This window comes from Corythoichthys intestinalis, chromosome 12, assembly GCF_030265065.1.
Source record: "Corythoichthys intestinalis isolate RoL2023-P3 chromosome 12, ASM3026506v1, whole genome shotgun sequence".
NCBI classification, from domain to species: domain Eukaryota; kingdom Metazoa; phylum Chordata; class Actinopteri; order Syngnathiformes; family Syngnathidae; genus Corythoichthys; species Corythoichthys intestinalis.
The window spans coordinates 32,374,776-32,394,961 of record NC_080406.1 but is presented as its reverse complement, the minus strand read 5'-3'; the positions used below and the strand labels follow the sequence as shown (position 1 = coordinate 32,394,961).

Sequence of the window (20,186 nt, the reverse complement as noted above, 5' to 3'; positions counted from 1 at the left end):
TGTCGAGGTGTTTGTATGTCAAGGTACCACTGTACTTTTATCCACTACTGGTGATTTTTCCCCCCACTATTTTAATATTATTTTTATTTCATAACATTATTCTCTATGGATCAGTGTTGTTTTTGGCAGCCTTTTCAATTTTCATCTTAGTCTTTTGGATGATAGTATTTATTAATCATAGTCCTATTTTAGTCATTTCAAAACGTGTTTGTCTTAGTCTAGTTTTTGTTGACTAGAACTCAAGACTAATTTCTTCTAGTTTTAGTCCATGTTTACGCAATGTTTTCGTCTGTAAAATTTGAAAGTTTCTCACCAAAAATAAATGAATTAAAAAAGATTTACAATTATTTCGAATGAACATTGACAGACGAGCACATATTTTAGCATCTACAAATCCGTCACGTGATGATACACACTCAGCAGGAAAACAGTTCATTATTTTCAATTAATTATACCCACTTGGATGCTACGAACTGTATGTAAACACAATTGTCCAAGAGGACGCTGGCCGTTAGCAATAGCCTAATTATAATGTAAATGCTAAGCTAACGCTACGAGTTACATTGAATATGTGATGATCACTCAGCACAGACCTTTAAAGGCTAAAGCAGTGCTTCTCAAATATTTTCTGTTACGCCCCCCCATGAAGACCTAAACGTTTCGCGCTCCCAAAACTCTCTGCCGCCACTGTATATAGTACCATTTGTCTCTAAAAATATTATTATACGTACACCTTTGCATAACATTGTCCTTTTTTTATATTATAGGAAAAGTAATATAAATCACCTTAGAATAAAGTATAACTTTATCAACATTGTTTTGTCTGTTACAGAAAAGAGTTAAGGCACATCAATTTGCCTGAATAGAAAAAGTCACATCTAAACTGTAAAAGTACACTCAAGGTATAAATTTTGACCATTTGATTCAGAAAAATAAAACCTAATAGAATCAATCAATCAATAATAAATTCAAATTAAACGACAGTGTCATTGGGCAGAGGGACAGTTTTTATTTTTGCTGCAGGCAGTATCAGCTCCTTTGCTATGGTGTGGTGTTATTTTGCACTGAGCATGCTAACAGTGCATGCTGGTTTACTGCTGTAACATTGACAAAGAGGGACGATTGCTGCCAATATTCGACACGTTTTCGCTGAAAAACAATCAAGCAGCAATGTGATCTGTCTTTAAGTGACGGTAAACGGTAAACAAACACTTTCCTCGTCTCCTACTGTATTCTTTTCTGTGTGCGCTTATTCTGTTCAAAACTACTATGCACACTCTGAAAATGAGAGCGACATTGCCACCTACTGAGTGGGTGTGCAAGTACACTTTATTCTCTTACGGGAAAAAAGTATGTTTCCCCGAGGTCACATGCGCCACCCCTGTGGGGGTGGGGGGGGGCGCACCCCACTAGTTGAGAAGTACTGGGCTAAAGCAACATTGCATATTCTCTCTTGTCAAGATAATAAGACAAATCATACCGTTTGTGTCTCAAAACAAGTAATGGCGAGACTTAAGAGAACACTAGTGGGTGAGTTGGGTGGTCGCAGCATGTCACATGAGTGGCACAACCAGACACTGCTACGATGCAAACTAACTACACATAAATGTCACACATGTGACGGAAACTATGGCGCATTTTTGTCTCGTTTTCTTCTCTTCAGACGAAAACTGGCATTTGTGTCGTTAGGTTTTACTCTCTCGCTCTCGTTTTTTTTAGCTAGTTATCGTCTTATCGTCGTCGTAAAAAAATTGTTCGTCGACGAAATATTTTCGTTATAGTCATCATTGACAAAAACAACACTGGTAGTGATGTTCTGTTTATATTTCATTAACTTTTTTTAAACTAATTCAAGAATATTTATTTTCTCCAATATTCTTGCCTTCCATAACCAATTTACAGTAAATATTATTAAATTTGATTTTCCATAATTCATTATACATCAAACCTTTTGCTTAAAATAAATGTCCAACGTTGTCATTTTCCTAATATGTGTAATTGTTTTGTGTAATATTTTGTTTTATTCAATTTTTTAAATGGTCGTATAAAATTTTGAAATTTTATGGCTTTGATTAGCTGGCAAACACTTCATGCTGAACACCACCTTCTTCCTGTTGTCACCTGGGATAGGGTTCAGCACCCCTGTGACCCTTGAGAGGATAAGTGATACAGATAATAAATGAATGAAGACTATGGAGCATTGCGCTTGTTGAATGCAATCGAACGAAGCTCTAACGAAGTCCCTCGCCATCTGCCCTGCTCTTAATCAAAGAAACAGTCGCCTTCCCCTCTAGATTAATTACGGCGTTATGCTAGCCTTCAATGTGGGTCACATATCAGTCCATTTTTTTCTGACACGGGTGAAAAGTATCGCCCCGAATAAAGTTTCAAGGGCTGGTTTCCGTCGAGGCCGACTCACGAGGAAGAGCGCGGCACGAGCTCCCGGCCACGGATCAAAGCGCGATGGCAGCCTGTGATGAAATACCTTCACTGTGGGGGCCGCGGGCTCGGGGCCTTTGGACCAACTGCCAAGTGATCCTCATCTTTCGCACAAAGATAGGCCAAGTTATCCAGGCCATGCGGCTTGGCCTCTGGCGATAGACGGCCTTACAGGCAGCTTTTTATCTCAGTGAGAGAGCATTAAGCCTTCAAGTGGCAAGCTCCGAACGGGTTCTGGTGTGAAAATATGCCAGGATGTAACCCAAATGCAGGCAGAAGCGACACTCGTTCAATAAGTTTACATGAATTGCTGTTTTGATTCGATCATTCGCTGCCAGTGTCTCCCTATCAAAATGGATTGGATGTCTATCACCATAAAAAAAAAAAAAGGTCATGTACATGGTCGGTGCACAAATGGTCAGATGCTCGTTAGCCATTCGCTTAAAAAAAACAAGACATTTCCTTCTGGTGGAGTCGTACGCGTCATCAGCTAAGTGCCATTCGTCCTTGACAGACCCGACGAGATCAATACATCACCGTGACAAGGTTCAAAGCTAAAGTGATTACAGCGGGGGAGGCGGGGACGTGGACGGCGGTGGTCTCATCAATCCCGTAGCTCGGGGCTGTTTGCGTCTTTGATTAAAATCAAACCATAACTTTACGCCCCCTGTCGCAGAGTTCAGCCGCGTAATTAAGACGTTGCAGTTGCCATCGGCTGCGAGTGTTTTCGACTGACAGAAGATCATCAGGGCCAAGTTGTACAGCCGTCGAGCAAACACGCCGACGTCCGACAGTGAACGACCGCCAATTCGACATTTAGGTTGATGTGGACTTCCTCAGTTATTTTATGTATTTCCAGGGTTGTTTGAATCTTTGAAAATTCAGGCCTGGATGCCAGTTTGACCTAGGTATCTGAATTTAGTTGACTTACTTATCATTAGTTGATCCACAAATGTTTCAAGACATCATGGCTCTAAAAAAACAAGAAGTCTTCCATTTTGTTTGAATTGGTCTCTCCGGGTTCATTTTGGCAGTTTGTTTGGATCTGGTGATTTTAACTGAAAATTCCGCTCCGGAAGCCAAATTGACTTAGGAACCTGACCTTTTGGAACGTTTACCACAAGTAGACCCACAAAAAAAGTCAATTTTAACGATGCCGGTGGACAAACACAGTAGTGTTTTGCCTTAAGGAAGACTGCATTTCCCTTGCCTGGTACACCAGACTCACTGCTGTTCCAGCTATAGAGTCTGGTGACCGTTCGGCGGATCAAATCCTCAAGGCGGAGCAGGCCACAGCAAACAGACTGCGGAGTGGACCAATCCGCGACGGGCGGACGTGCCGTTGATAAAGCGACAAGAAACTCTGGCGCAAGGGAATAAACATACGAGGAGAGTGGAGAACGGAGAAGTTTATTCAACATGGCTAGCGCGAGACGGACTGTTGGTTTTAGCGACTCGATGTGTTTTTGGTCATTTAAAACTGAATTTACCGCGGATTGGAACATATTCTCGGCTCTCCCGTTCGCCAACTGTGTTGTTGTGGAGACAACTTCTGACGTGCAAGAGTGACGTAGCTCTTTAAGAACACGTCACGCAAATAAACGAATCTGATTGCACGGATGATTTCGTTCTGGCTCGAGAGGCCAATAAGGAGATGGGTCCCAGACTCTTCTCACAGTGTTTGAAAAATACAGGGAGAATAGTCTGGCGGTGCCATGCAAGCGTTTCCCATGAGGACCAGCGCTTACCCGCGCAGTGTTGTAAAATCATCAATTAATCAATAATCAATCTCCCCAAAAATTTGTTCAGGGCAGTTGTAACATTATATGAAGTGTTTTTTTTTTTTTTAACTTGTATAAAAAAAAATAAAATAAAGCTGTATTTTTGTGAGGGAAGAAGTTTTAGTCCGGTGAGAATTCTTTCATATTTTTTTAATATCACGAGAAGAAACTTGTACTTTTTTAGGGGAAAAAACTTCAAAAAAAATTCAAAGTAATGCTACACAGCTAAAGTTGGATATAAGATTTTCTGACAAAATGAAAATCAGATTTTTTCATACAATTTATATCAGAATTAATGTAAATTTGTAAAGATTAAAGCAACACTTGGTAGGTTTTAGTTTTGGTTGTTTTATCGACACCGGTGGACAAAATCGGTAGTGTTTTGCCTTAAGAAAGGCTGCATTTCCATCGAGGACTATCGCACACGCACGGTGTCGTAAAATAATCAATCAATCAAAGATCAATCTACCGGTCGTCTGCAAATGGATTAAACAACATTTCTGTTTCCAACGGCTGTGTGAAGGATGAATGGTATTGAAGTAATGAATCCAGTTGTGGCTAAACAATAGCATATAACAGTTAGCAACCGTGTGGCTTAGTGTGGCTAACCCCCCACTCCTCCCGAACTCGTCAGCACTGACGAGTTAGGTTGAGGGGTGGGGGGGCGTCACGCCAGCGAATGAAAGCCGGGCCAATGATGAAGTGACGTATGCCATAAAGCAGTCAGCACATTTGTCATTTTTTTGTGTGTGGCAAGATTCCTGCCACCCTCCTCAAAGTTAATTAATGCCGTTGATAGCGATACAGACCCCCTCAAGATATAAAAGAGATGTCATTCAACTAGTTGTCAGTCGGCATATTATCACAAATGTTATGAAAATATTTTACACAGGTAGAAAAGTTACCTTCTCTTGCTTTAAATTGTCCATTCCAGTGTCATATCGACCAATCTCTGGGATCTGGTGGATTAAATTAAAAATTCCGCTCTGGAAACTAGTTTGATTTTGGAAGCTGAAATTTGTCAATCATGGGTAGATCCACAAAAAAATCTCATGAACCCATGCCCCAAAAGATGCCGAAATGGAATTTTCAGGATCGTTTGTGTTATCTGCGTGCTCATGCACACACAAAAAACTTGTCATTCTTTTGTATATTAGCATCCATTTTGCTTTACAAGTAGACTCCGGGTTATGAACGAGTTCTGTTCCTACGCTGGCGATGCAACCCAAATTTCCGCGCAAGTCAGAATTAATCCTTTAAGTAGCCCTAAAACTCAAAATAACGATTCAAAAAGTCCAAAAGTATTGTACATTGGTACCTTGGCATTTGACGTAAAATTTGACTCGCCATTTTTTTCTACATCCGATGACTTGCTCAAAATAAGAACATTTATGACAGCGCTTCAGTTTCTACGAGGCTTCTACGAGGTTGGTGGGAAACTTGACCAGAGTTAGGTGGTGTGTAAAAAATGAAACATGAGAATAATAATAAAAATGGGAAAACCAAATCTGTTGCATCACCGGAATTGCGCAGGGAAGATTTTTGAACGTACTTATATATTTTAAAATGCGCTGAATCGATTCGGCTTGTTGCCCGCATTGAATCGAATCGTCCATGCCCCGCATCGGGATGCATCGCCGCATCGATTATTGTTGACACCCTTATTGATCAGACTAGATCGGGGGTTGGCAACCCGTGTTTTGAGAGCCGCATGTGGCTGTTTAGCACTGCCCTCGTGGCTCCCTGGAGTATTTTCAAAAATGTTTGAAAATGGAAAAAGATGGTTGAGGGAAATATATTTTTTGTTTTGATATAGTTTCTGTTGGACAAAAATGACACAAACATTCTTAACGTTTTCCAATGCTGTAAAAATGTGTGGAATAAATATTAAATTTTAAAAATTTCTGTCAACGAAGATTTGCGTCATAGCTTGCGACACACGTGTCTATCAGCAAGGCGGGATGCCGGACAGGTGGCTATTATAAACAAACTGGCAGCCAAGTACCCAGTTGGGAGTGAGAGAAAAACTGCGATTCCATTACTTCTGAAGAACTTAGAGGAGTGCAAGAATAGAGTTAAGAAGTGGATTGCATCACCAAACTCCACTACTGCTGCATGTTTTGTTGCAACCCGGGAGATATAAAGCGTGGAAAACCATTCACAGATGGTGATTACATGAAGGAGACATTCATCAACATATCAGAACACCTATTTATAGACTTCAAAAACAAAACCGAGATAATTAAGAAAATCAAAGACATGCCCAGTTAAGGGGCATGTTATGCATGTTCCATTTTGTTGTTTTTCGAAACCTCAAAAATGACAGTAAAAAATCCATCCCTCCATCCATCCATCCATCCATCCATCCCTCCATCCATCCATCCATCCATCCATTCCATCCATTCCATCCATTCCATCCATTCCATCCATTCCATCCATCCATCAAACCCTCCCTCCCTCCCTCTGCTTGTTCCAGGGTTGGGTTGCGGGGGCAGCAGCTTTAACAGGGAAGCCCAGACTTCCCTCTCCCCAGCCACTTCAACCAGCTCCTCCGGCGGGATCCCAAGGTGTTCCCAGGCCAGCCGAGAGACAGTCTCTCCAGCGTATCCTGGATTGTCCCCGGGGCCTCCCGCCGGTGGGACATGCCCGGAACATCTCTCCAGGGAGGCGTCCAGGAGGCATCCGAACCAGATGCCCGAGCCACCTTAGCTGGCTCCTCTCTCCGCGGAGGAGTAGCGGCTCGACGCCGAGTCCCTCCCGGATGACCGAGCTTTTCACCCTATCTCTAAGGGAGAGGCCGGACACCCTGCGGAGGAAACTCATTTCGGCCGCTTGTTGTTTGGGTCACGACCCACAGCTCGTGACCATAGATGAGGGTAGGAACGTAGATCGACTGGTAAATCGAAAGCTTTGCCTTTTGGCTCAGCTCCTTCTTCACCACTACGGACCGGTGCAGAGTCCCCATTTCTGCAGACGTTGCACCGATCCGCCTGTCGATCTCACGCTCCCTCCTACCGTCACTTGTGAACAAGACCCCAAGATACTTGAACTCCTCCACTTGGGGCAGGATCTCATCCCCGACCAGGAGAGGGCACGCCACCCTTTTCCGACTGAGGACCATGGTCTCGGATTTGGAGGTGCTGATCTTCATCCCAACCGCTTCACACTCAGCTGCGAACCGCTCCAGTGAGAGTTGGAGGTCACGGCTTGATGAAGCCAACAGCACTTTATCATCTGCAAAAAGCAGAGATTCAATGGTGACGTCACCAAACCGGTCCCCCTCAACGCTTCGGCTGCACCTAGAAATTCTGTCCATAAAAAATGATGAACAGAATCGGTGACAAAGGGCATCTTTGGCGGAGTCCAACCCTCACTGGGAACGAATTTGACTTACTGCAGGCAATGCGAACCAAACTCTGTCACCGGTCGTACAGGGACTGAACAACCCTTACCAAGGGGTTTGGTACCTTGTACTCCCGGAGCACCCCCCACAGGACTCCCCGAGGCACACGGTCGAACGCGTTCTCCAGATCCACAAAACACATGTAGACTGGTTGGGCGAACTCCCATGCACCCTCGAGGACCCTGTCGAGGGTGTAGAGCTGGTCCACTGTTCCACATCAAAAATCGGATTTATTTCATAAAAGCAATTAAACAAATTCATTAATATTGAAATGAAGTTCAACTTGGGGTGGCATGATACAAAGAGTAGTCACGTGTTGCGTTGGATGCACTTCAGGGAAAATAAACATGAAATCATGAAGGCTCATTATGTATTTTTAGCCAACTTCAGTCAGTTTGATAGTAGGTAATATACAGTTGTGGTCAAAAGTTTACATACACTTGTGAAGAACATAATGTCATGGCTCTCTTGAGTTTCCAGTTCTTTCTACAACTCTGATTTTTCTCCGGTAGAGTGATTAGAACAGGTACTTCTTTGTCACAAAAAACATTCATGAAGTTTGGTTCTTTTATGACTTTATTATGGGTTAACAGAAAAAGTGATCAAATCTGCTGGGTCAAAAATATACATACAGCAACACGAATTAGCAATTTCTTGTGAGTGATTATTGACTTGAACAATCATTGACTTGAACAAGTCAGGAAAGTCACTTGGAGCCATTTCAAAGCAGCTGCAGGTCCCAAGAGCAACAGTGCAAACAATTGTTTGTAAGTATAAAGTGCATGGCACTGTTTTGTCACTGATCAGGAAGAAAACTCAAGCTATCACCTGCTGCTGAGAGAAAATTGGTCTGGAGGGTGAAGATTCAACCGAGAATCACCGAAAAGCAGATCTGCCAAGAATTAGAAGCTGCTGGAACACAGGTGTCAGTGTCCACAGTCAAGCGTGTTTTGCATCTCCATGTACTGGTAGGCTGCCGTGCAAGAAGGAAGCCCTTGCTCCAAAAGCGGCACCTTAAGGCTCGACTGAAGTTTGCTGCTGATCACATGGACAAAGATAAGACCTCCTGGAGGAAAGTTCTGAGGTCAGACGAAACAAAAATCGAGCTGTTTGGCCACAATGCCCAGCAATATGTTTGGAGGAGAAAAGGTGAGGCCTTTAACCCCAAGTATACCATGCCTACCGTCAAGCACAGTGGTGGTAATATTATGCTGTGGGGCTGTTTTGCTGCCAATGGAATTGGTGCTTTACAGAGAGTAAATGGGATAATGAAGAAGGAGGATTACCTTCAAATTCTTCAAGATGACCTAACGTCATCAGCCCGAAGATTGGGTCTTGGGTGCAGCAGTTGGGTGTTCCAACAGGACAATGACCCCAAACACACATCAAAAGTGGTAATGGAATGGCTAAATCAGGCTAGAATTAAGGTTTTCGAATGGCCTTCCCAAAACCCCATTGAGAACCTGTGGACAATGCTGAAGAAACAAGTCCATGTCAGAAAGCCATCAAATTTAACTGAACTGCACCAATTCTGTCAAGAGGAGTGGTCAAAGATTCAACCAGAAGCTTGTGGATGGCTACCAAAAGCGCCTAATTGAAGTGAAAATGGCCAAGGGACATGTTACCAAATATTAGCGCTGCTGTATGTATATTTTTGACCCAGCAGATTTGATCACTTTTTTCTGTTCACCCATAATAAAGTCATACAAGAACCAAACTTCATGAATGTTTTTTGTGACAAAGAAGTATCTGTTCCAATCACTCTATCAGAGAAAAATCAGAGTTGTAGAAATAACTGGAAACTCAAGAGAGCCATGACATTATGTTCTTCACAAGTGTATGTAAACTTTTGACCACAACTGTAGCTAACACAGATACATACAGCATATGTTGCCTTCATTATTAGGCTTATTTAAAGCTTTTAATTTTTTTGCGGCTCCAGACATATTTGTTTTGTTTTTTTGGTCCCGTATGGCTCTTACAACATTTTGGGTTGTCGACTCCTTGACTAGATGGAGATTTGAACAACTGTTTTGTGCCAAGATTTTTCTTGTTAATATTCGTGTCGTTTTGAACATAGGTGTACATATTTGTGTTACAACTTTACAAATTGTCAAAAGTGAAGAAAGTAAAAAGCTTTAGAAAGCACAATTGCCTTGTTTGCTGTCTGTAAAGCTGAACAACTTCACGTTTAGTAAGGCCAGAACACGTCACATTAATAATGTAAAAATAAGATACTTTGAGATAAAATAAGGTAGTTTATGCGACTAAAAAAACAAACAAAAAAACGACTGGAGACAAAATGGCGGACGAGACTCCGGCGTCATAATATCAAAATCCTGTTAGTCGAGTACGTCGTAACCTGGGGACTACCTGTATATGATTCCTATGCGTCGTTAAAGAGTAAATTAACGTTGGAAGGTGAGGAAGCGTCATATGTGAAGTCGAGTCCAGGAGACCTTCCGCTGTTTGCCGCCAGCATGAAAATCAGGTGGGCGGAAGGTTACAAAGAACCATAACAATGGGGCGCGAGTTCCATGTGTGTGAGTGACCAAGAGGTTTTTTTTCTGAGTGTGTTCACTTCCTGTCTAAAGCTAATGGGATTTGAGTTCTTCCAGTAGCCTGTAGCTCACAACTGTGTTTTTGCCCGAAGCCGTTTGTCTCAGTGGGACGGACCGTTGGCTTTGATGTCTTATTTGTACACGGACGAGGCGCCTTTATAATGGATGCGATGGGAGCCACGTTTCCTCCACAGCCATCTTGAGACTCTGATGAAGTGGATGATGGGCTCGGTTTTTATTTGTTTTTGACTTAACTTCGGCACTACTAAATTCTGCAGCCGCAGTTCAAGTTTGATGGTTTTTTTTCAGTCCAGCAAATGTGTGTGGCTTTCAAGACCCCTTATTTATCCTTGTGTGTTTGTAATACAAGGAGGCGTTGATAGCAAGCGCATGACCTCGGGGCAGAATGGCCCGCTCAGCAGTTTGCCAACTGCTTTGTGAAATGATGATGATTTTTGTGTGTCCTGTAGTAACCTCCGCTTCCTGATGATCGCGCTGGCCTACGCAGTGCCCACTGGAGTGATCGCCGGCTGGGCGGGCGTCCTTGACATGATCCTCACGCCGGCTAAAGTCAGCCAGGTAAACACACGTACTCGCGCACAGTATTCCCGACGTTTGATTTGAACTAATTGGCTGCCATTGAGGGTGATAGGCGCCTGATCCAAATATGATCATTCACTGCCAATGCGCTCAAACATTTTGACATCATTTCATTAATATCTTTTGTGTTTTTACTATTTGAATGCCCTAAATTGTGGCTTTTTCTTTGTTGTTTATTCATTAAAAATAAAAATAAAAGTAATTTCATGATGTTATAAATTCATGCTTTAATTCGGTTATATTTATAAACTTTGTCCTCATAAAAGAACCCCTGACCTCAGTTTTACAACTTTGAAAAAAAATCTCTGAATGAACTGAATAAACCTTTTTAAACCTCTCAAAGCCCAAACAGTGCAACTTTCATGAAATTATACCTGTCTCTCTATTAGCCTCCCTCTTTGTGCACCAGCAGGGCCGGGTCGGGCCCAAAATGTCAATTATTTACGTTCGGGTCGGGTCGGGCCGGACTTCTCTCTCGCTAACTTTTTAAAAAAATAAATATATATTTACACATGTATACTAAAACGATGTATGGATGTTAAACTAAGGGATATTTGGTATGGAATAAATAATATGGATAAATCGGAGAAGGCACTGTGCATGCCTGTGCACGTAATGGCATGGCCCCACCCTCTTTTTAATCTTCCCCCTCATCCGCATCCTTATGTTTCCTTTTCGATATGGAACAGCAAGAAGTGAAAAACAAACTAAAGACAGGGGAATTGAAAAGGCACCGGTAGGAGTGGGGTATGGAAAGGCTTCAAATTTATTGTTAAAGATGCTATACAGAAACCTGTGTCGGCTTCGCTGAATGTAAATGAATATGGCGCTTTGCTCTCATACGAGAAATATACGTATTTAACAAATTTTTCCAGCATTATTTCGTTGTGTAAATGCTTTTATAATGGTCATGAAAATATGTAGACTATTTAAACATTGAGAAAACTTTTTTTTTCTTCCAACTCGAAGAGATTAAAATAAATGTCAACTCCACTATCCGCCTGATATAACAGACACAGAAATACAAAAAAATATACAGTGCTGGCCAAAAGTATTGGCACCCCTGCAATTCTGTCAGATAGTAATCCTCAATTTCTCCCAGAAAATGATTGCAATTTCAAATGCTTTGGTAGTAATATCTTCATTTATTTTGCTTGCAACAAAAAACACAAGAGAGCAAGGGGAAAAAATCATTATCATTTTACACAAAACTCAAAAAATGGGCAGGACAAAAGTGTTTGTACCCTTTGAAAAAATCATGTCATGCTTCTCTAATTTGTGTAATTAACAGCACCTGTTACTTACCTGTGGCACATAACAGGTGGTGGCAACAACTAAATCACACTTGCAGCAATTTAAAATGGATTAAAGTTGACTCAACTTCTGTCCTGTGTCCTTGTGTGTACCACACTGAGCACAGAGAAAGAAATGAAGACCTAAGAACTGTCTGAGGACTGGAGAAGCAAAATTGTGTGGAAGCATGGGCAATCTCAAGGCTAAAGTACATCTCCAAAGACCTGAAAGTTCCTGTGTCTACCGTGCGCAGTGTTATCAATAAGTGTAAAGCCCATGGTACTGTGGCTAACCTTCCTAGATGTGGATGGGGAAAAAAAATGACGATAGATTTCAACAAAAGATGCGGATGGTGGATAAAGAACCTCGACTAACATCCAAACAAGTTCAAGTTGTCCAGCAGTCCGAGGGTACAACAATGTCAACCCGTACTATTCGTTAGCGTCTGAATGAAAAGGGACCCAAGATACCCAGGAAGACCCCACTTCTGACCCAGAGACGTAAAAAAGTCAGGCTGGAATTTGCCAAAACTTACCTGAGAAAGCCAAAAAAGGTTTGGAAGATTGTTCTTTGGTCAGATGAGACGAAAGAAGAGCTTTTTGGGAAAAGGTAGCAACATAGAGTATACAGGAGAAAAATTAGGCCTTCAAAGAAAAGAACACGGTCCCACAAGTCAAACATGGTGGAGGTTCCCTAATGTTTTGGGGTTGCTTTGTTACCTCTGGCACTGGACTGCTTGGCCGTGTGCATAGCATTATGAAGTCTGAAGACTACCAACAAATTTTGCAGCATAATGTATGGCCCGGTGTGAGAAAGCTGGGTCTCCCTCAGAGATCATCGGATCAGGACAATGACCAAAAAAACACCTCAAGCAGGACTAGAAAATGGTTTGAGAGAAACCACCGGAGACTTCTAAAGTGGCCAGCAATGAGTCCAGACCTGAATCCCATAGAACACTTGTGGAGAAATCTTAAAATGGCAGTTTGGAAAAGGCACCCTTCAAAACTCAGAGTGGGAAGAGTTGGCCAAAGAAGAATGGTCTACAATTCCAGCAGAGCATTGTAAGAAACTCAGTGATGGATACCGGAAGCGCTTGTTCGCAGTTATTTTGTCTAAAGGTTGTGATCATGATTTTTTTATATTTTATTTTTATTTTCCATTCTTTTGTGTTTTTTCATTGCAAGCAAAATAAATGAAGCTATTCCTACCAAAGCATTTGTAATTGCAATCATTTTCTGGGAGAAATTGAGCATTATCTAACAAATTTTATGTTAATATTTACCTCAAATATTCCCTCACACTAAAATTACATTTTTTCCCAATATCTTGTCTTAATCTTTAGAAATTTACATAGATTTTTATATTTTTAATTTTATATTTATTTTTAATTTGCTAATATTTTTCATGTAATTTTACAAATGATCAGAAAATGACTAATATCGTAATATTACAATTACACTTAAGGGTGCATTAAAAAAAAAATCAGATTTTCATTTTGTCAGAAAATCATATATCGAACTTTAGCTGTGTAACATGACTTTGAATTTTCTTGCCTCCAACAAGTACACCCCCCCCCCCAAAAAAAAAAGAACAAGTTTATTCTCGTGATATTAAAAACATCTGACAGAATTCTCATCGGGCTACAACTTCTTCCCTCACAAAAATACAGCTTTGTTCTCAGTTTTTTATATATAATAAAAAAAAACTTACTATTCATATCATGTTACAACTGCCCGGAACATATTTTTCAAGTCCATTTGAAATTTCAGGCTTTTCTCCCGAAACGCCTGCATGCACAGTCCCACAGCCTAACACTACATAACATCCTCCCACATTTACGTTTTAATGAAAAAAATAACTCATGATCGCTCCTTGCCTCAGGCTCTTTGTCACAATGTTCGGTCAGCGCTCGTTGCGCGCAGCCTTCTCCATCTTGATGTCCCCTCAGAGAAGAATTTGCCAGACAAGTGTGGCTCCTTGTCTGCGTGTGTGCTTCGCTTCCATTTGGCTACTACTGATGACGATAGATGTCTGATCCATTCGGACTGGGAGGGCTAGCGGTGATCATTCCCAGTTCTAACAGATTTGACGTCCATCATCGTCAATGGCGGAGAACGAGTTAAAACATTTCCACAAGGCTTCCGTCATGGTTAACGCTGTTTGGGTACAAGCTGTTTGATGTGAGTCGCACTCTGCGGAGCACGTTTGCCGCAGCTTGTAGAGGTAATTACATGGGAGAGGCGCTCAAGGCTAGCGCATTCAAAATGAACTCCACCTCGACAGGGAGCTGTCTGCGCCTCGCTCTGGGAAGCAGCAATAAAATTGATGCTTGGGGAAACATTTTCAAGTAGACAATGTCAATGGCTGGTGGAAACCGGGAATGGGCACTTGACTCTCCGTCGGTGGTGTTCTAAGGGCAAACAAATTGCAGTGTTCAGGGTTCTATTGCACTCTAAAATGCACCAAATTTGCTGAAGTGTTGGTTGCATTGGTCAGAAGCCATCAAAGGCACTTTTAGGTTGCAAACGGCTATCTGCTAGCCATGTCTCTCTTGAGTAGAAGTACAACAAAGTGATTAAGAAGACACAGATGGTGTAACAGCCAGTTTCAGCTGTTCTTCAAGGAAAACTAAAAAAAAAAAAAAAAACCTCAAGAAGCTATGCTAAAAAACACACAAGAAGCCATTTTTGTTTGAATTGGGCTTTATGGAATCATTTAGGCTATTTGAAGTTATCCAGGAAATTTAATCGAAAATTCAGCCCCGGAAGCCAGTTGAAATCGGAATTGAAATTTTCCATCATGAGTAGACCCACAAAAAAATTACAAGAAGCCATGCCAAAAACGACACAGGAAGCTTGTCATTTCTGTTACTATTGAGAATTACAATAATATTTTTGCAATTTGAGGGCATTCAAGTAATTTAATTGAAAAATTCAGCCCGAAAGCCAATTTGACTCAGGAACCTGAAATGTAGTCGACATATCTACATAGACTTCACGATCACGGGACACGGGGCTCAAGGCCAATCAGTAGGGGGCCTATTTTAAAATATTTAACATCCAAATATTTTCAAAACTAAACCCACTAGTGACCTAAAACCAAAACGGGAACCTCCCTTAGGCATATATGAATCTCCAGGAGCAGCGGCATCACAAAAGTCAAAGTCGTTAAATGATAAAATCACAATTATTTTTATATAAGTATAACAAAACTTAAAACGGCTATTCTATGAAGTTCTCAGATTTAACGCTAGATGCACAAAAATCACCAAATGCAGAGATAATCACCTTTCCTTCACCTTTTCAGGATCAATAGCAACATTTAACATATTACATAAGTTTTTGCCAGAAATAGCAACTTAAATGTCATGTGTAGAGATACAAAATCCAACATGGCGGCCGTCACAAAACAAAGAGCTTTTTAAGTTAAAAACTCTCGGGGAAAAAAATGCTTAAATCGTGGAATTTTTATAGATATGAACATAAAACAGTCTAGATCAGGGGTGTCCAAACTTTTTGCAAAGGGGGCCAGATTTGGTGTGGTAAAAATGTGGGGGGCCGACCTTGGTTGACGTCCTTTACGTAGAAGCCATTCTGTGTGTCTCATTTGCTTTATTATGTTTTTTTAAATTAATAATAACAACAATCTCGCAACTAGCCTTTGTGGCATTCTCTTTCGATTCCGGATTCTTGCAAAATACTGCTGCTGCGAAATTTAACTAGCTTCATGTTGCTTTAATTTCTCACTACGTATCTTCCCTGTAATCTTGTCGTACATGTCAGCGTCTCTTGTTTGGTAATATCGCCTCACATTGAACTCTTTAAAAACAGAGACTGTCTCTTTGCTAATGAGGCAGACACAGTTGTTGCGAATTTTAGTGAAGAAATAGTCCAATTTCCACCTATCGCGTCGGCCGTCGCAGTCAACTTTCTTTTTTGTGTTGATTGTCACCATTTTAGAAAATTGGGAGTTAAGGGTCACATGGGGTAATGTTGCTTATAGTGCTGCTGCCTTTTATTGGGTAAATGAGGAGCAGCATTTAGTGTGTAAGCTACTTCATATGATGGTAGCAGTACTGCTGACCAATTTATTAAGTCTATGTGCGGGCCAGACATTATTGATTTTATGACAGAGGCTGGGGGCCGGATGAAATTTGACCAGGGGCCGCATTTGGCCCCCGGGCCGGACTTTGAACATGTCTGGTCTAGATTCTTGGTTAAAAGCAGAAAACGAGCAGTTATTGTTTATTTTACATAAATATTTAAAACAAAAGTTACGGTATGGTGTAATCCAACATGGTGGCCGTCAAGAAACGAGCTTTTTAAGTTGAAAATTCTTGTAAATAAATGCTTAAATTGTGAATTTTTTATAGATATAAACGTAAAATATAGTCCAGATTCTTGGTTAAAAGCAAAAAAACGGGCAGTTATCTTTTATTTTACGTTAACATTTCAAGAAATAGTTACAGTATTGTGTAATCCAACATGGGGGCCATCACAAAACAAAGAGCATTTTATCTTTAAAATTCTTGTAAATAAATGCGTAAATCGCGGAATTTCTATAGCTATGAACGTAAAATAGTCCAGACTCTTGGTTAAAAGCAAAAAACTGGCAGTTATCATTCATTATACGTAAATATTTCAAGCCAAAGTTGATTAATTCTATCCATTGATATTTTTTTCCCACAACGTTTCAAAGCACATGCATGGTCTGTAATTTAATAATTACCTTGAATCCTCGACCAAATCACTCTTGACACTCCTGCCTGCTTGTATGCAGTAAAACTTTCGTCCTGTTTCCACCGAAATCCGGCGTTAGAACGCAGCGTGTTTGAGTTTATCACAGTGAAAACCAACTCAACGTTCTGCTTGGGTTGGCCCCTATGGGAAGGCGTGGTGCAAAGTCTGTGGGAGTTGTCTTTTCAACTGATGGTGGAGTCTATGATGTTTATCATGAGTAGACCCACAAAAATGCTCTGAAGAAGTCATGCCCAAAACAACCTAAAACTTTTGCTATTTTTGTTTGTTTGGCCTGGCTAGGCCTGGGGTTGGCAACCGAAAATGTTGAAAGAGCCATATTGGACCAAGAAAAACAAAAAATAAAAATGTCTGAAGCCGCAAAAAATAAAAGCCTTAAATAAGCCTAATAATGAAGGCAACACATGCTGTATGTATCTGTATTAGCTATATTAGCCTACTATCAAAATGACTAAGTTGGCTAAAAATACAGAATGAGCCTTCATCATTTAATGTTTATTTCCCCTGCAGTGCATCCAACGCACCACGTGACAACTCTTTATATGATGCCACCTCAAGTTTAACTTCATTTCAATATTAATGAATTGTTTCAGTGCTTTTATGAAATTATAGAAATGCAATAAAGAAATCCGATTTTTGATGTCATTTTTAGTTTGAGGTTTCGAAAAACAACAAAATGGAACGTGAATAACATGCCCCTTATCTGGGCATCTCTTTGATTTTCTTTATTATCTCTGTTTTGTTTTTGAAGTCTGCAAATAGGTGTTCTGATATGTTGATGGATGTGTCCTTCATGTACTCACCATCTGTGAACGGTTTTCCACGCTTTATTATCTCCTGAGTTGCAACATGCAGCAGTATAAGGGAGTTTGGCGATGCAATCCACTTCTTAAATCTGTTTTTGCACTCCGAAAACAGCGCAAACTTCTTTGCTTAGAAGAAAGCAAAGAAGCTTACTTCTTTTTACTTCAGAAGTAATGGAATCACAGTTTTTCTCTCACTCCTAACTGGGTACTCAGCTGACGGTTTGCTTACAATAGTCACCTGCCTGGCATCCCGTCCTGCTGATAGAAACGTGTGTCGCAGGCTATGACGCAAATCTTCGTTGACAGAAATGTTGAAATTTAATATTCTACACATTTTTACAGCATTGAAAAACATTAACAATGTTTGTATCATTTTTGTCCTCCTACAGAAACCATTTCAACACAAAAAATTAGGGCTGTCAAATATATCGTGTTAACGGGCGGAAATTAATTTTTTAAATTAATCACGTTAAAATATTTAACGCATTTAACGCAGGCGCGGAATGACCCACTCATGCATTGCCGCAAACAGACTACAATGGCGCCGTTTTTTGTACATTGAGCGCTAAGAGGCAGAGACAAGCGAGTGGAGTGAACACAGGCATTCATTGGGGCAGCGCTATTTATTGACATAAGCTGTGACATCTCTTCCACAACAATTATAACTATTGTGTCGAGCGACGTGGGAATGAATGAGATGATCTTTTTCTTAACACACTGTATTGTACACAACTCAGAGAAGATATACCATTTGCAGCCACCACTGACAGTCATGGTTGCCCAACTTCCCATCATGCATTTAGGTGGAACAGTTAAGTTGCTACAGTATCATTTACTGAAAGTACAATAAAAATTATATTCCTATCTAAAAAAAAAAATAATGTTCACAAAAAGAAAAGCACTCAATGCAAAAAGAACTGGCATTCCTAATCAAAATAGCTATGCAAAATAATACTCGGACTTTGGTCAAACTCTATTCAAACATTTCGTTTAGCTCAACTAATACACTAGAAGGCAATATTTAGTCACAATGTACAAACTATCAGAGGTCTCATAAGTTGTGAAGTCAGCACTCAAATGAACGTATGGTAACATGAACCCGGAAACTACAGCGTCAGTTGAGGGGCAAAACTCACTAGAAAAACTTGGCTACATCTCTAATTAATTCAAAACTCGCCCTTGACACCTTGTGGTGTATTTTAATCACTACCTTCCACAATGGCAAGCTATTAGTTTAAATTTTACAAATTTTATTAAAACGAAAACATACAGAGGAGTTTTAATATAAAATTACTATAACTTGTACTCACATTTATCTTTTAAGAATTACAAGTCTTTCTATCTGTGGATCCCTTTCACAGAAATAATGTTAATAATGCTAATGCCAGCTTGTGGATTTATTGTTATAATAAACAAATACAGTACTTATGTACAGTATGTTGAATGTATATATCTGTATTGTCTTATCTTTCCATTTCAACAATAAATTACAGCAAGATGTGGCATATTTTAGAGATGGTTTGAATTGCGATTAATTACGATTATTACATTTTTAAGCTGTGATTAACTCCATTAAAAATTTTAATCGTTTGACAGCCCTACAAAAAATGTTTCCCTCAACAATCTTTTTCCATTTTTTCAAACAATTTTGAAAACGCTCCAGGGAGCCACCAGGGCAGCGCTAAAGAGCCGCACGCGGCTCTCAAAACACGAGTTCCCGACTGCCGATCTAGGCTTATTTTCGGCATTTACTGGGATTTGGTGTATTTAAACCAAAGTTCAGAAAACCAGTTTGATTCAAGAACCTTAAATTTGGTTGACATGTCTATCACGAGTAGACCCACAAAAAAGTCTCAAGAAGACATACCCCAAACACCTAGGAAGTTCAATTTTTGTTTGATTAGGTCAGTCTAGGCCAGGGGTGGTCAAACCGGCTCCAGTGGGTCCTAGTCTTTGTTCCAACTGATCCAGCACAGGCAGTTTAACCAATGAGGGGCCCGGGGAAACAAGAAGCACCTCACTGCAATCAACTGATTGCACTTGTAAGACACCAGATTCGTCAAAAGGGGTCCTCTTGAAGGGTTGCACTGAAAATCGTCACCCACTGCGACCCTATGTGGAATGGTTTGCCCACCCTTGGTCGAGGCTCATTCTCGCCAATTGCTGGAATTTGGTGTATTTAAACGAAAATTCTGCCCTGTGAGCCAGTTTAATTGAGAAACCTGAAATTTTGTTGACATGATGATCATGAATAGACCCACAAAAAAGGAGCCATGCTTGAAAATACACAGAACACCAGCTTTTTTGCTTTATACATGATATTTAAGGGTCATTTGATCTGTGGGAAATTCAAATCAAGTAGAGTCTTCACTTAGTTTTTGATAATTTGTTACATGTTAACTATGGGCTGTGAATTATCATGTTTCAGTGCCATTGACGGCAATAAATGCCCAACTCATTTGAACTAGGATGGGTTGGCAGCGAACAATCGGGGATCTCAAATGGATTGGTTGAAGGTAATATTGGATCGTGTGCAATGTTGCCCG

At 40.6% G+C, this 20,186-nt stretch overlaps 1 protein-coding gene across 1 annotated transcript in view; it reads left to right on the top strand.

Annotated features, from left to right (window-relative positions):
• slc49a4 (solute carrier family 49 member 4) overlaps positions 1-20,186 on the top strand; it is a 51,606-nt gene that overhangs the window by 24,889 nt on the left and 6,531 nt on the right. The window contains exon 5 of the mRNA XM_057851754.1: positions 10,655-10,763. Within this exon, the coding sequence (XP_057707737.1) occupies positions 10,655-10,763 (109 nt within the window). The remainder of the gene's footprint in view (positions 1-10,654; positions 10,764-20,186) is intronic.